At 34.6% G+C, this 17,067-nt stretch overlaps 2 protein-coding genes across 5 annotated transcripts; one reads left to right on the forward strand and one right to left on the reverse strand.

The window, feature by feature from the left end:
- Positions 1-87: 87 nt before the first annotated feature.
- LOC120183540 lies at positions 88-15,269 on the forward strand. 3 transcript variants are annotated; one of them, XM_039188212.1, is made up of 8 exons: positions 88-196; positions 363-437; positions 531-596; positions 667-764; positions 864-989; positions 1,092-1,424; positions 1,501-1,830; positions 15,254-15,269. In XM_039188212.1, the coding sequence occupies exons 2-7, from the start codon at positions 377-379 to the stop codon at positions 1,717-1,719; spliced, it is 903 nt and encodes a 300-aa protein (XP_039044143.1). In that variant the 5' UTR covers positions 88-196; positions 363-376; the 3' UTR covers positions 1,720-1,830; positions 15,254-15,269. The 3 variants fall into 3 exon arrangements, with proteins under 3 accessions (XP_039044143.1, XP_039044144.1, XP_039044145.1); XM_039188213.1 differs by having other exon boundaries at positions 142-206; XM_039188214.1 differs by having other exon boundaries at positions 156-196; positions 356-437.
- Positions 5,217-7,623, reverse strand: LOC120183539 (scarecrow-like protein 9). Of its 2 annotated transcripts, none has more exons than XM_039188211.1 (2): positions 7,495-7,623; positions 5,217-7,389 (listed from the first exon to the last, which is right to left on the reverse strand). In XM_039188211.1, exon 2 carries the CDS (start codon positions 7,319-7,321, stop codon positions 5,246-5,248), a length of 2,076 nt encoding a protein of 691 aa, XP_039044142.1. In that variant the 5' UTR covers positions 7,322-7,389; positions 7,495-7,623; the 3' UTR covers positions 5,217-5,245. The 2 variants fall into 2 exon arrangements, with proteins under 2 accessions (XP_039044142.1, XP_039044141.1); XM_039188210.1 differs by having other exon boundaries at positions 5,217-7,321; positions 7,495-7,622.
- Positions 15,270-17,067: the final 1,798 nt, after the last annotated feature.

Below are 17,067 nucleotides of genomic sequence, written 5' to 3' on the forward strand. Positions count from 1 at the left end.
AATACTGTTGTTTTCAGCGAGTTAAGAAAGACTTGATTTTTTAAAATGACAACCGTTTCTGCCTATAAAAACCCATCTCCCCTCTCATCTTCTTCCCCCCTCCCTCCCTCGTTGTTCTTCATTGACTACAACATTTCACTCTCTCTGTTTCTCGCCGTTCTCAAAAGCTCTTCCTTCTACCATCTTTTCTAGCTTTGTAAGTTATTGTTCCATTGCAGCTTTGCTTAAATTCTCTTTCATTTGCTTCATCTTCAAACTAACTTCTCTGCTTTCCCAGAAAATTACGGGTCTTTTTATTGCTTAAAATTCAAGGTTTTTGCCTTTTGGTTTGGATATTAACTTCATTTCATTGATAATTCAAGGTTCCTTGCTGGAAATGGAATATGAGAATCAATACATGCTAACCCAGAGGCCTAAGTATGATTGCCTTCTGTTTGGTAAGCATGATATAGTTGACAAGAACATGTTAATACATGAATTTAATATCTGACAAGGATCTATTAACCGAAACTTTTTCTTGAATTTTGCAGATCTTGATGATACCCTTTATCCCCTTAGTTCTGGTATTGCAAGAGAATGTGGAAAGAACATTAAAGGTAAACATTTGCATTGTTTTACTATCAAGATTGCATTGTAGTCTAAACGTTAAATGAATGGCATTTGCAGATTACATGGCTGAGAAGCTGGGGATTGAACAGGACAAAATTGTTGAATTGTCCAATCTTTTGTACAAGAATTATGGGACAACAATGGCTGGCCTCAGGGTATTTACTATTTACCCTTTTAACATCCTTTTCATTATTTACAATTAAAGTAAAAAATATATATTTAATGTGCTTATTTCAACCTTTTCGCCTTTGCAGGCTGTTGGTTATGACTTTGACTATGATGAATACCACAGTTATGTTCATGGAAAGCTCCCGTATGATAACTTGAAACCGGATCCTCAATTGAGGAGTCTATTGATGACTTTGCCTCTTAGGAAAATTGTAAGCTGTTGATTAACCTTGATGCTTAGACAAAGTTTTGAGCACGTCTTTATTCAATTGTCTCCTAACAAGGTTTTATGTTGTTTTCTTTTGTTGATTTAGATCTTCACAAATGCAGACGGGGCCCACGCTGCTAAAGCTCTTAGCAAGCTCGGGTTAGAAGACTGTTTCGAAGGGATTATCTGCTTCGAAACACTCAACCCTACCCATAAGAACATGGTTTCCGCTGACGAAGACAACGTTGAATTCTTGGGGTCACCTGCTACAGGTGATGATGGTCCTAGCAGGAGCAGCCCTGAAACTTTCGACATAATCGGCCACTTTGCTCATCCGAAGCCGGATGTAACATTACCCAAAACACCCGTCGTCTGCAAGCCCCAAGAATCCACCATCGAGCGAGCTCTCGAGATTGCCAACGTCAGCCCTCAGAGAACGGTGAGATTATCTCTATATTGTTCATCTGTCATGTATATGTTACAATTCCAGGCTACTGATGTTTTGCTGTTTTCAGTTGTTCTTCGACGATAGTGTCCGCAACATCCAGGCCGGAAAACGTGTCGGTCTCCACACCGTCCTGGTCGGCTCTTCTCAGAGACCTAGAGGTGCAGATTATGCATTAGAAAGCATTCATAACATTAAGCAGGCGTTGCCGGAGCTGTGGGAGACGGAGATGAAATCCGAAGTCAACTATGCCGGACAAGTTGCAGTGGAAACGTCTGTGACGGCTTAGATCATCTTATGTTTTCTATTATTCGAAAAACGGCATCTAAACTCCTAGTGGGATCATATTGTCCCCATTCCCTTGTTCATATGATGTAGATGTATTGTTCTGATATTCATTATATATGGCTATAAATAAAGGGAAAATACTCCTTTTCTACGTTAACCCGTGCTTCCTCCTGTTTAGGATTGCATAATCAGTGTTGTCTTAATCGATCTGAAGAGCGTATCAATCACGATATCAATATAATACATGATTAATGATGTCGTATGTGGATGTAATTTAACCATTTTCATATAATGGAGACATTGTATGTAATATATAACAGTCTACACATTTGCCTATAAGGATTCCTCATTTTGTTTGTTCAACGCTTGATGCACATGGGAGTGGATCTATCCTTCAGATTTGATCCAATCCATTTACAGGTACATAAAATGGCATGTAAAGAAAATTGCAAAATTCGTATCTGTATATCACAATCTTTTTCCCCGGCCAAAGTTGCCTATACGGAGGTTAGCTAAGACCCAATTCTTCAAGTAGTTGATGTTCTGATTACTTTCAGCTCCGTAGATGTAAACCAGATAACCAGCTTCTTGCAGCGTGCACCTGTAATCTATTGCAATCAGTTGTCCACCTGTTTTACTTTCGTATCTTGCACATCTGCTTGTAATGTATTGTAATGACTGGGTTTCGGGACATTTCTCTCATGTCATCCTACCTACCGTTAACTCCCACGTCTCGGTACGAAAGATGACATGTAAGAGGTGCCCGAACCCGATCATTACAACACAGCAAAGAATATGAATAAAGGTAATTAGTGTTTAAATTATACATTATTTTATGATTAATTACTCCTTTATTAGATAATTTTAGTTGCTAACTTGAGCATTTTCATTCATTTTCGATGCAGGATATTGAATTTCAAAAATTATACTAAGAATAATGAAATCGTGTAATTTTTATTTTTCTAGATTCATGGCCGTATTAGTGGGCATGACTTGGGACATGACACACCCGACATGGCAACTAGTGAGTGTGGACGTGGCGATGACGTGACAACTGACGTGGCAAGTGACATGACGCCCAGTCAATAACTTTTAGAATGTCAAGTTTACAGCTTCTAAAAGATAGATGGACAGCTGGATCATTTCAAGCAATTTAAAATTCAAGTTTTAAGGATTTTTTTAGTATTTAAATTTAAATAATTATCTTTTATTTTCCCGTCTATTTTTAAGGTTTTTAGAAGGCTATAAATACCCATTGGGGTAAGCCTAATGGAATAATCCTTTCATTTTTTCTTTAGTTTAATAAAAATTCTTTTATTCTTTTATTCTATTTTCATTTTCTTTAATTTTCTTTCAAGCCGAGGGCTAAAGCGATGACTCAATTTTAACGTGAAAATTGAAAAACACTTGAACAACTTCGGAATATCTCTCTCAATCTTTACGCTTATTTTCAAAATCAAAGATTGACTTTGGTCAAGATGTTGTTGCGTTTAAATGTGTGAGAGGAATGATCGAATTATTGAAAGCACATTCGACTTCTTGGGAATACATTTGGCAAGATTTTCTTACTAAGAGGGAATTGAGATCGATTTTTAATTTTTATTGAAACAAAAATCTGAGTCGGTCTTCACGAACTTAAACAGTTATTGATCAACAACAATTGAAGTTGATCAGATCAATTTCCGAAGCCGGAATCAAAGCTTGGGTATTCCGTATACAAAGAAGAGTCACGAAGATTGCCCTTGTAGACAAAATAACCGATGTAAATTCCGAAGGGAAAATCTATTTCCATGATCCAAAGGAAATTGAGTCAAAGCGAATGTCTTGAGAATCAGTTGTCCTTAAACACTTTAGCGGAATGAGTGAATCCTTTGTGAGGGTATTGAGTCTTGCATCATGAGATTAGTGAGCTATCAGAATGTCTTGTTATGATTTAACTTATTTCCTAGCTTTGCCACATGCTTGATTATTTTCTAATTTCAATTCATTGTCTTGATTTTAATTCATTGGATGATTAAAGTATGATGTGAGTTATAGAATGGAAACTATTGATTTTGGCTTCTTAATTGAGAAATGTTTGAGGACAAGCATTAGATAAGTGAGGGGGAATTTGATTAATGTTTAAATTATACATTATTTTATGATTAATTACTCCTTGATTAGATAATTTTAGTTGTTAACTTGAGCATTTTCATTCATTTTCGATACATGACATTGAATTCTAGAAATTATGCAAAGAACAACGAAATCGTGTATTTTTTTTTGATTCATGACCATATTAGTGGGCACAACTTGGGACATGACACACCCGACATGGCATCTAGCCAGTGCTGATGTGGCGATGACATGGAAACTGACGTGGTGATGACATGACATCTGATGTGGTGATGACATGGCAGATGACATATTAGGTGACATGGTGCCTAGTCAACAACTTCTAGAAGACCAGTCAGCAGCTTCTAAAAGATTGATAAACATCAAGAGCATTTCAAGTAATTTAAAATTGATGTTTTTAGGATTTATCTTTTTATTTTTAAGATTTAAATTTAAATAATTATATTTTATTTTTCAGCCTATTTTTAGGATTTTTAGAATGCTATAAATACACATTAGGGTAAGCCTAATGGAATAATTCTTTCTTTCTTTCTTTAGTTTAATAAAAATTCTTTTCTTCTATTTTCGTTTTCTTTAATTTTTTTCAAGCCAATGACTAAAGCGATGACTCAATTCCAACATGAGAATTGAAAACACTTGAATAACTTCGGAATATCTTTCTCAATCTAAACAATTTACAAAATCAAAGATTGACTTTAGCTAAGATGTTATTGCAATTAAATGTGCGGGAGGAAAGATCGACTTATTGAAAGCACATTCGACTTCTTGGGAACACACTTAGCAATACTGCCTTGATAAGAGGGAATTCAAATCGAAATTAATAGTTATTGAAATAATAATCCGAGTCAGTCTTCACGAACTTAAACGGTTATTGATCTACAACAATTAATGTTAATCAGATTAATTCCTGAAGTCGAAATCAAAGATTGTCTTGGGTATTCGGTATACAAAGAAGAGCCACTAGGTTTCCATTGTAGACAAAATAACCGACATAAATCCCGAAAGAAAAAATCTAATTCGATGATCCGAAGGAAATTGAGTCAAAGCGAAAGCCTAAGGTTGATTTTACCATATTGAATTTTCTTTTAAACTTTTCTTTTTAAATTTCTTTTTAACCTTCTTTAAAATCTTTTTATTTTTCTTTATTCTATTTTATTTCTCTCCATCTATAAATCTCAACTATTACTCAAATTCTATTTTATTCACTTCTTGGCTCAAATATTAAACAAAGTACGAATAAATTATGAAGTTTCCTTAGTCTCTGTGGGATCGACCCTTATTTAATCTCTGTGAGATCTACCCTTATTTCTCTTTTATTACGTTAAATTTACTTTATTTTTTAATTGAAAAAAATTATTTTGATGCGAAAAACGACGTAGTTAGTCCTTGAAAGTAAGATATATTAAACATCCTTATGCAGGTTTCCAAGCAGAAAGGGCATAAATTATTCTGCCCTTCCATCCTTGCACCAGCCACTTGCTATCTTCATCGATTACGAAATCCTTGTGGTAGAACGTCCGGACTCTCTCGAATGCTTCCTTGACTATCCCGCGTTCAAACGGCTGTTGTAGAAACCCGGCCCTCAGATTACGTGCGTGCCACTGCTTGACTGTTTCCGGCCGCTCCACTCTCTTCCAGCTCTCGCAAGCTATGGCATTCAAGGCCTCCCTGCCGAGGATCTCTCTCTCAATCACCATCCTCTGCCAATCCTCGTGGGGCACAATTGTGTCGAGCATATCAAACATTGAAGAGAAATGAAACAAAGCCTCCCGGAACCGTGTCAAAAAGAATGGAGCATTGAAGGAACCATTCGTAATCCCGTGGAGAAACAAATTTGGATTAATCTTATGAATCAGATTAAGAACCGTATTCCTTGGACTATGTACTGCCACTGTTTCATCAAGCAAATTCTTAGCACGATACAGGCAGTTAACAACAACAAACTCATCCTCCTCAATACCTAGTTCCTCGACTCGAACGTTCTCCCACTTCTTTGCGATTGCCTTATACCGAAATGGCACCTTGAACTCTTCAGCATAAGCTGCTAAACGCCTCCCAGTTTCCTCAACTCGCTCAGCCGGCCTGAAACCGGGTTGAGGGAAATCTATTCCGGTAATCCGAAGTTTCGGAGGCCCTCCGGGTCTCATAGAAAGCCTCTCAATAAGAGTAGGCCATTGAAAACCATAAAGAATACCAAAATCTATGACATGAAGCTTCATTGATTTTCTTGATGCAACACCGATCGACTTATTACATATGAAATGAGAAACCCTTCTAAAAGGGCATGCAGCAACATACAGAAGGTAAGCTTTCATAATATCAAAAGCTGAAGTTTTCTTACTGACAAGGCTTTTATAGATTTGGCTACCCGTACCAGCCAACCTCGCCTCGAGAGCATCAGCGAGATAATGAGCTAACCGTTGATTCCCATCTCCAAACGGTGACGAACGTTGTCGGATTTGCTTTAGCAATTCATTTGCAGCCCCACCACTCCTCTCATCAGCTGCAACAGCTTGTGCACAATGAATGAGCATTGACCTCAAATCCACCACTTCTTTTTTCCCATTTTGCTTCTTCCCTCGGCCTTTTCCACCGTTTTGCCTATCATTTTTACCTGTTCCATTACGCAGAGACTCACGGAGATCCGTGTACGGAGATGGCGGCCTGTTGGAGGTACAAAGCAACACCATATCTAACATCTCTGATCTCACAGTGGTTTCTTCAGAAACAGCAGCTTGCTTGCTGCTCCTTTCTTCTTCGGTTTCAACATCGTCTCTATGAGAAATCTTCCTCCCCTTTGAACCCATACCTGAGCTCTCTTCCTTCACCACATCATAAGCCTCAAAATTGCCAGAAAGATCCACATTGGTTGGTATAAATTTAGTTGCCTCTTCAGCCCCTTTCTGAAATTGCCAAATAGATTGAATCTCGCCATTAAAATCAGGCACTTGGAGAGTACTATTTGGGGACTCCAACATCCCCTCAAAGCTCGCCATTGAAGAGTCATACGATGATTGAGATATGCTAGAAACATAAGCACTTTGAGCCTGATTGGTGCCAAAATCACCCAGATCTTGCATCCACGCATTATCGTAAGCAAAAGTAGAGTTATTATGTTGAGGGGAAGGTGGATATTTCTTGCCAAGGACATCATAAAATGATTTCTCAGCAGCCTGAAGATCCAAAGACTCCTGAAGCATACATGATTTGTCATCCATATCTTCTTCCATCACTATATGGTTTATGTATCTCAAAATTGAATCTGAAAAATCACAGTCTTCAGTTGAGTCTTCTTCATGGCTCAAAGTTGACGTATTACTTGCTGCTGGATCAGGTTGGTGGCATTGAAATCCATGAAAGCTGTGATCTATATAACTATTATTGAATCCGGGATCCCCAACAAAGTTCTGGTTTTGAAACACGGGCATGGTTTGACGATTCCTCAATTCAAAGTCTGGAAACCCTTTTAACCTTGGATCCATAACCATCTATTGAAAAACACATGCAATTCCAAAAGCTAATCAAAGCTCAAATCTTTTGAGTCACCTCTAAACCTCTGTTCCAACAGCAATGAAGTTCAATGCTAAAAGGGTCAACTTTACAACGGAGGAATCAAAAGGCACTTTCTTTTGTTGTAAAAAGGAAAAGCAACAGATCGTACCTCGGGGAAAACCCAGTTTCAGAGAGGGGCACAAAGCAGACAAAAATGAAGAAAGAATTGAGGAAGCAGCCAAGCCAAGCAGGGCAGAGTTTGCAGTTGTGATGTCTTTAACAAAAGGTGGTGGAAGCAATAGCAGCCATTGATTTTGGCTACATGCAAACTTGTCTCCCCCAACAATGAATCAAAATGACAGAGTTGAATTTAGCTCTTAAACCGAGTCAGTAAAACAACTTTCGCTTATTGGGTATTGATTTTGGTCGCCGTGAATGATTATGACATAGGCTGAGTCTGAGCCGTACACGTGAAAACTGATCCACCAAAAGTAAGAGTAAACTACACTGATGGTTACTCAACTTTTGGTATGCTTTCATTTTTGTAACCAACTTTTTATACTTATATTACAATCATTAAACTTTTAATTTACTTTCATTATAGTCACTATTATTAACTATCATTAAGAAAAATTGACATGTCACGTTAAAGTTTTTTTCCAAAAAAATTCTAAGGTTCCAAATTGGCAACAATCACAAAAAGTTAAGTTTTTCGATGAAAAGGATTTATTCGATTAGAAAATTAACATAATTCGATTTCAAGTTGATCTAACAATTGACAGTGAAGATCGAAAAATGTTAACTTTAATTTCAATTGAGACTTAAAAATACAGAGATTTTCGACTAATTTTAATAAAAAGAAGAATAAAAAGAGTTTGATGATCTTTTCAATTGAAGAAATTATTGAACGGTGACAGAAACACTGATAAAACTAAGACTGATAACTGTTAGATTCATTTAAGTTTTCCAAAATCTCACATCAGTTAGTTGTCATTAACGGTTTGACGGTTCAATAATGATTGAAATAAAAGTTTTCAATTGGTTTATTAAAGTACAAATATCTTAACGATTCAGTAACTATTAATATAGTTTATCCAAAAATACAGCAGAAAGAGAAATCGAAGTGGAGACGAAACTTCAAGGTCACCATCGGACATTGATGGTTGTAACCATTGGGTTTTTTTTATTTGTTTTTCTGACATGAATGTGCTTGTGTTTTCGTAGGTTGACTTCATGAACCAAACCAGTTCCTAATTACATTGTGTCGAGTTTAAGCTTAACGTTTAAATTCGAAGTACCCTCCATTAGCATAAAATCTTAATGCCCAACAGATAAGATTATTCCATTAATTTAGATAACCATTTTTGCAAAAGCTATCAACTTCAATACCAATACGATTGTTATTTTTAGTTACTGCTTAACCTGCTTATATGACGAAGTAGAGGTAGGGATAGCAACCAATAGGCTAAAATCGAATTTTCGGCTAATTCGATCCAATACGAGAAGCAAATATTTTTTCACTTGAATTTGACTAAACCCGATTCTAAGAAGATCTCATCCAACCTTAAACTCTTACTTAAATTTTGGATAAAAGCATATATTTGATCCGATATAAATATAAAATAATTATTTTTATTTGAAAAAATAGAAAAGGTATTAAAATCAATTATAGAAAATGAGTATTATAATAATTATTCTTAAATATATAGAAAAAAATTAAAATATCCAACAATCTTTTATACTCAAACTCGTGACTTTTAGAAATAATAATCCTTATTTTAACCGATAAGGTAGCTTAGTTCATACAATTTTTTTATTCAATACCAAAAGAGAAGTTATATATAATAATATAGGGACAAATATGGTTAGCCTTTTGATTTTATAATAATTAAGTACATATATGAATTATTTTTCTTTTTTGGTGCGGTGGAGAATATACTTTTGATTCGGAGGAATGGGAAAATGTTAAAAGCCACCAGCTTAGACTTCCATCATCCTAACTTGTTTATTCAAACCAAAGACATTTTCGTATACATGTTTAAAAGGAACACCATGGGAAGACAAGGGACCCGAAATTAAGGATGAAAACATAATTTGCATTGTCTTCTTTGCCATGTGTGATTCCCCCAAGACGCTAAATATATATAGGGTAAATTATAAGTTCATCACTCAACTTCCTTTTCACTCTTATTTTGGTCACTAAAATTTAAAAATTTTCAATTTACTCATTGAACTTTTGATTTACTCTTGTTTTGATCATTTAGGTGTTAAGTCATAAATGAAAGAGTGACATGACAATCACATGTGTCGATGTAGATTAATTTTTATTGGCAATCACCATTCTTTGGTGTCTTATTCAATCACTCTAGATATCGACAAATTCGTCTCATTGTCTTTTACCACTCTATCATTTTAGATTTTACCTGAACTACTTTAAAATTCAACTCTAAACCCAAAAGACATTAAAACCCAAACTATTATTAAGATCAATAATATTCACAATTTGATTTCCGTGAAATCATGGTATACAACTTGCTCCCTCTTTCTCCATCTCTCAACTATTGAGATTTGAAAGAATATGCTTCATCATCAAGAAATCAATAGATTCTGAAACTAGAGGATTTTTCATAAAAAAAATAAAACAAGTTTTGGGACTATTTCATAATTTTTAAAAGAAAAATGTGGAGTCATAAAATCGTAAACTATTTAGCTGCATAATGAACAAAATATGAGAAAATCGAGAGTTCAATGAGTGAATTGAAAATTTTTAGACTTGAGTAACTAAAACAAGGGTGAGAAGAAAGTTGAGTGATGAAATTTAGAATTTACCCATATATATATATATATATATATATATATATATATATATATGGTCATTACGTTTTCAAAAAGATTCCTTTATGGTTGAAAAGCAAAAGCTTTCATGTCAGATTGGTGTATATTAAAATGAAAAGTGAGGGGGTTTAAGGTTGAGTACGCTGTATCTAGTCGAGTTTGGTTGACGTGCTTGAGTTTTGCAAACGTTTGCTTTATCATAGCAATTGCTCCTTGGATCTAATCATTTTATTCAATTTGATACTTGAATTTAGAAATTCTTAAATTAGTACCATACACTTACATGATTTTTTAACAATCAATTAAATTATGACATGTGGCATTAATAACGTCACTGCCTCAATGCCACATCAACAACATTATTGACCGTTGAAATATAAATATCAAGTGGTCTATCAAAATATTATATTGAAAAAATTGACAAATTCAAAGAAATTGATGCATTAAGCCTTTTATCTATGATTTTTATCTCACCCAATATGTTTTTTTACAAAATAATAACAAAAAATATAATCTAAGACTCTTCTTGTTTGTAGATTCAATAATACACAATATCATTTTCTTTTTACAATTAAAACCAACATACTCTTCTTAAGGGTTTAATGCACTTATTAGTGTTTATGAAGTTTATAAGACTTATCATGTATATGTTATATTTTTATATTACGTTCAAAACTAATCGACTTTGAATGATATAAATTGCTAGTTATAATAATATCAATAGATTACTTGGTAATATTCTTTTTGGCCCCCTTGCTCTATGTCACACCTTTGACTTTTAATTTAATATTAATAGTTTGTGTTGAATGTTAACCCAATCATTTAATATTAATATTCTTTTATGATCCGAGCCTTGTTGAACTACATGGGCTTTCTGCAGCTGTGACTTTTGCAATGGAAGGCTCGCAGAACGTGATTTTTGAGTCGGATTCCACTTTGGTGGTTAAAAAGTTTAATTGTATGGATGAGGACATCTCCCCTCTTGACACCCACATGCAACCTATTCCTGATAATTGTACTATTTTTAGTAATTGTGATGTGGTTCATGTTCCAAGGGATGCAAATGGGGTCGCTCATAATGGGCTTTAAATATTAGCGTCACTTTATCTTTTGACTCGACATATCCCAAGTTCATTGCATAGGATGTAAAAATCGATATGTTTCCTCCGTAATTAATGGAGTTGGGCACTCTTCTCCTCTCACACTACCCTTAATCTTATGTTGGTAGAAGGGATTCTTAACGAGTTTCGTCTTATTCAAAAAGAAAAGGGGATCAAAATCGAATTAGAAAATAAATTCTTTGAGTGGACATAATAGTAGAATTACCATTTAAATCAAAGGGCCTACCCCATATTTGCTCATGACTGTCAAGATACCCATGCATGCAGGGATTGATCGAGGGGACAATTGGGGATAATCATCCCCTAAAATTTAAATATTACTATATATTTTGAATTTTTTTTATGTTCATATTGAAAATTTGTTTTTAACCCTAGAATTTTAGTTCGTCCCCTTAAAATTTTAGTTCATCCCCTTAAGTTTAAGTTCGTATCTTTAACATAAAATCTTAAGTCTGTTCCTGCCAACAAATGACCATGGAAAAGAAGATCAAGACGAAGAGATGTTGATGGTACGCACGTTCTGTTGTAAATATTATAAAATTACTGTAAAATTAAAACAAAATTTTAAAGTTATACGAATATTAAATTAAAATCAATGTTATCGATAATATTAATACGAATATTTAAAATTTATACATCTAAAAATTGAAATGAAAATTGGTGATATTATTTCTCTCGAAATTTTAAAGAAAATAGAGAATTTGTAGAGAAGTGTGTAGAGAGAATTTATTGGATAGGAGCTGTGAGAGGGGAGTAAAACTGTAAAAATGACCCACGATTATAAATCGACGCGACATTGACATGTGTGCACGTGTGAGAAAGATATGCCTTTCAATGTTTAATAAAGAATTGAGAAGTTAATGATATAAATTAAGACAATTCTACAGCACTCTACCGACATCGATGAGGACTATTAACGATAAGTACTATTAATTTAATTTATAAAATTTTAAATTTTAAATAATTTAACGTATAATTATAAATTACTTAAAAATTTAAAAAAAATATTTAAAATAAAGCGTAAATTTTAACAATGATAACCTAATTATTGCTCTTTTTAATTTTGACTATTATTTTTGAATTTTTGTCAATCATGTCACTCAATTATTTAAATGCATTCAATTAAATTACTTGTCGTTAATATTTAATGGAAAAACTAATGTGATAGTTAAAATATTTGGTATAATTACATATTTGGTCATTGTTACTTATATACTTTTATCAATTTGGTCCTAATTTTAATAAATTAGAATAAATTTGACCCTCAAAGCTAGTAGCATGAACAAACAAATTACAAGCCAATTTGACTATGTAAATCGATCAAAATCGTATACAATTCATCACGAAAATAGAATCAAAATAAAAAGTTATATAAAATTATATTAAAATTTATGTATTAAATTATAAATTGAACGGGATTTATTTATAATTATAAGTTATGAATCCACTTAAAAAACGATGAAAATATAGAAAAAAATGTGATTTATATCTTATTAAAAAAACAGAGGGTACTAAATCCATTTTATTGATCCAGTTACAGGATCAAGTTTATGCCCTGTATATTGGTTCTTCTTACAGCTGGTGCCTTAAGCGTATCTTCAAACTTCGAGCTGTGACTTATCCCATTATTACTGATGGAACAGGGAAAATTTCTGATATATGGGACACTTTGTGCGATAAAAAACCTCAAGTACCATGGCAAAATATTATCTGGTTCCCTCTACATGTTTCTAAATTTAGTTTAATCTCTTGGATGGCTTTACTTGATCGATTACCAACTAGAGATAGGCTCTTCCATATGGGTAATATTAATGACCGTAAATGCATACTCTGTGACGACCCTTGTGAAACAAGAGAGCATTTATTCTTCTCCTGTCCAACGGCTAACCAACTGTGGTCTGCTGTCTTCTCCTCCTCTGGCCTGCCATTCAATATTTACTCTTGGAAAGATCTTATCATGAGAGCAAGTACTAACTGGAAAGGAAAATCACTTCAAACTTTGATCATGAAACTAGCTTTAACATCTCTTATCTATACTGTTTGGGACGAGCGCAACAAACGTCTATTCCAAGATCGATCCAGCAACTTACATGAACTATTCCTTAGCATAAGAATACTATTAGAATTCAATTGAGTGATAGGAATTTTAATATGAATTATAATGTTAACATTACTCTATGTGAGCAATGGGGTATTGCATGATCTGTTTCTTTTGTATAGGCAAATCACTGATTCCGACCTCCGATGTTTTTTGTATCTGTTACTGTTCTTGGATAATAAAATAACGATTTATCCAAAAAAAAAAGTTTAGGACCTGCAATTTTTCTCACTTAAGTGAAGGAAAGTTTCTTACATGGTTTGAAAGGAGCAAAACCAACAACCGAGTTGTGTCCACCAAAGCTAAATGAACATCAAATATTTTATTGATCAAGTTACAGGATCAAATTGATAGAATATATAAGTAACAGTGATCAAATGTGCAATTATATCAAATGTTTTAACTGTCACATCAGTTTCTCCGTTAAGTATTAACAATAAGTGACTTAATTGAATGTATTTAAATAGTTGAGTGACTTAATTTATAAAATTTTAAAAATGATTGTCAAAATGGAAAGGGGCAATAGATAGGTGATCACTTGTATAATTTACTCTTTATTTAAAATAATTTACTTTTAAATTTTCAACTCATTTATAATAATTATAAATTGAGTATTTTAGAATTTTAAATTTTTATTGCTCAGGCTTCCTTTTATGGAGGCAGTGACGCCTCCGGTACAATGGGTATGAAAAAATATCGGTTGTTTTCTTTGTTATTCGGTCTGTATTTGTCCCGCAAAAACTATGAACATGTGTATGAAAAGATGGTGGTTGTTATTGTTGGTTTAGGTGGTGTATGTGGCTACGGGAATCTGTACATCCAAGGCTACGGCGTGAACACAGCAGCTTTAAGCACTGCGCTTTTCAACAGTGACCTCAGGTGCGGTGGTTGCTTTGAGATTAAATGTGCAAATGACCCACGGTGGTGCCACCCTGGTAGCCCTTCCATTTTTGTCACTGCCACTAACTTCTGCCCGCCTAATTTCGCACTCCCCAGTGACAATGGCGGCTGATGCAACCCTCCTCACCCTCATTTTGACCTCGCCATGCCTATGTTCCTCAAGATCGCCGAGTACCGTGCCGGTATCGTCCCCGTCTCCTTCCGAAGGTGAGTCTGCGAAAAACCTCTCTTTCTCGCCATTGTTTTGCTTTTTCGTACGACTTCTTGAGTTGGGTTTATTTGGTCGCCTGTGGGAAATATGTTTTTCTGTTTTCTTGGGAACCAAACAGATTTTTCGTTGAATTATGATTTTGTCGTTAATTTAACAACTTAATACGGTAATAGAGGATGGATTATTAATTTTCGAAAACGGGAGGATCTAATTCTTTATTAGACCATCATTGATATTTTAAAAGTACGCGAGAGTACGACGAGAATCAACGACATCCCAAGTTCGGATTCGGTCACTCATAAATGCGGGAAAAGGGGCTTAAAAGTTTTTTTTTTTAATTTTTAATTTACCCTCCATTTTTTTTATATTTTTAATTTTGCTTCTACAGAGTTCCGTGCAGGAACAAGGGGGAATAAGAAAACATCGAAGCAGAGGTCCTAACGTCAATGAAAGGATGTTTAAATTGCACTAACATTCCATATTACTTTATGCCATTATTCTATCCATTGTATAGACTTCGAAAGCCCATTAGATTCATTTTCTAAAAAGAAAACAACCTATTTTATAGGTTAACAAAATTAAGTCATAATAGCATTTCAACCCTTTTATTATCAAGCAATTGTTAGATTGTGTCAAGTTTGAAGAATGTATCTAATTATGCAAATGATGTTTTTAAAAATGTTTAAAGATTCATCACTTAACTAAATAAGCTTGTTTATTTTGTCATGGCATGAACCACTAAATCGTGCAAGTACACGATTACATATAATAATATTTGGGTAAATTGCATATTTTCATCACTGAACTTTACTCTCTCCCCGATTTTGCTCATTGAACTTTAAAAGTTTTCAATTTCCTCACCAAACTTAATACATTGAGTTCTTTTTGTCACTGTCTCTCCTATTTTGAGTCAATAAGTCGTTAACTAGTTAACGGCATTAAAAACAATATTGTTTTTTAAAAAACAAAAATTTCACCAAAACAACGTCGTTTTGCATCTATATAACAACCTATTTTAACGTCGTTAACTATTTAACGGCTGAGTGAGAAAAAAACTCAATTTATTAAGTTCAGTGACCAGATTTGTAATTTACCATTTTTTTGTACTTTTGTCTTTTAAAAAGTTGCCTTATTTCATGTGTACATTCAAGATGATGCCATTGTGTGTTGAGGAAGAAACATTAGTCCTTGTGGGGGCTAAAGTGATTAGAATTGAAGAAGAAAGTGTGTGTATATGTGAAGTTAAATCGCACTCTCCTTTTTGCAAATGCTTACCAAATCTACTGAAAAGATTAAGAAATGGGGTTGTGGACACACAGGCAAAGATGGGAATGGAATATGTACCCGTTGTGTTTGCTTTATATTGAAGACTCTCCACTTTTCATGCAAATATCTACCCCCTGCCCATTGGGAATCGTTTTCTTTATTTTAAAGGTTCGAAAGTGTGTGCAAACTTTTAACAATTCAACGTTTGATTTCGCCATAGAATTGAAATATATTTCTGGGAATATTGAGATTTGGCCTGAACTGGGTTTGTCCTGATGAGCACACGTGTTCTCTTTATATTCTTGGATGACTAGGGAGAAACTTCAAAAATAAGAAACAGCGCCGTCTGTGGGAATCGAACCCACGTAAAAGCCACAAGCTCTACCGGCTGAGCTAAGACGGCAACAATAAATAAAGTCTATGCAAAAAGCTGTTGTGTGTAAGAATCTTCAAGCTTATTGCACTAGAAGTTATTCAGAAAGCTGAAAGAAGTTGAACTAAGTTTGAGTTTATTTATTACCTTGTTTGGAGCTGAAGATGAGGTTTTGTTCACCAGCAGCTATGGATCCAACTGTCCAGCCGTTGTTTAATGCACGAACGGCAGCCCCTCAACCTGGTTTTCAAATTCCAGGATACCAACAATATTCTTTGTTGGACATATCTATGTAGTACACATCCTATAGCTTATTATTATCAGGCCAAAAATGATTACAAGCACCATCACAAGACATCTGCCTCATCTTGCCACCCTCAAATCTGTTAAAAGCATAAAGAATAAACATGGTGCAGATAAAACTGAGTGACATCTATATCAGAAGATGTTGGATTAAAAAATTTTGTGGTTTGTAAACCTGCGGGAACACAGCACATGGAGGCTCTCTTGAATATCATATATGAGCTTTACACCAATGATGTCTTGAACAACCCCTTCTATGAGATATTGGAGATGCCTATATGGTACAAACTCTTAGAAGCAGGCAATACACAAGGACCGCGTTGCTCTGCTGCACGATGAAACTGTCCTTGAACAGGTATCAAATCAAATTCCCACCTCCTCTCGGTTCGTATCGGCTTTGTTCACGTGTTGTCTATCAGACCCCTGTGCTCAGTTCATATATGCCGTGTGATAAATAGCATTGGATGATTAGGAGAGTTTTACCATAACTTATGGTTTAAGGCCTCCATCTTCTTCGCATGAGAGCTATCTTCAATAGGAGAGCAAACCTTCACTGATAGATCTTAATCAAGGGCTTAATACACTGTGCTGTGTCATTTATCTCATCAATACTTCTGGGAGTGTATAATATTGCA

This window comes from Hibiscus syriacus, unplaced genomic scaffold, assembly GCF_006381635.1.
Source record: "Hibiscus syriacus cultivar Baekdansim isolate YM2019G1 unplaced genomic scaffold, ASM638163v2 tig00112789_pilon, whole genome shotgun sequence".
In the NCBI taxonomy this organism is placed as follows: Eukaryota; Viridiplantae; Streptophyta; class Magnoliopsida; order Malvales; family Malvaceae; genus Hibiscus; species Hibiscus syriacus.

Bases quoted from the DNA above. Each gene is read 5' to 3' on its own strand.
- LOC120183540 (XM_039188212.1), top strand. From the start codon at position 377: ATGGAATATGAGAATCAATACATGCTAACCCAGAGGCCTAAGTATGAT. The intron at 597-666 runs GTAAACATTTGC...TGGCATTTGCAG, and splicing joins ATGTGGAAAGAACATTAAAG to ATTACATGGCTGAGAAGCTG. The intron at 1,425-1,500 runs GTGAGATTATCT...TGCTGTTTTCAG, and splicing joins ACGTCAGCCCTCAGAGAACG to TTGTTCTTCGACGATAGTGT.
- LOC120183539 (XM_039188211.1), bottom strand. From the start codon at position 7,321: ATGGTTATGGATCCAAGGTTAAAAGGGTTTCCAGACTTTGAATTGAGG.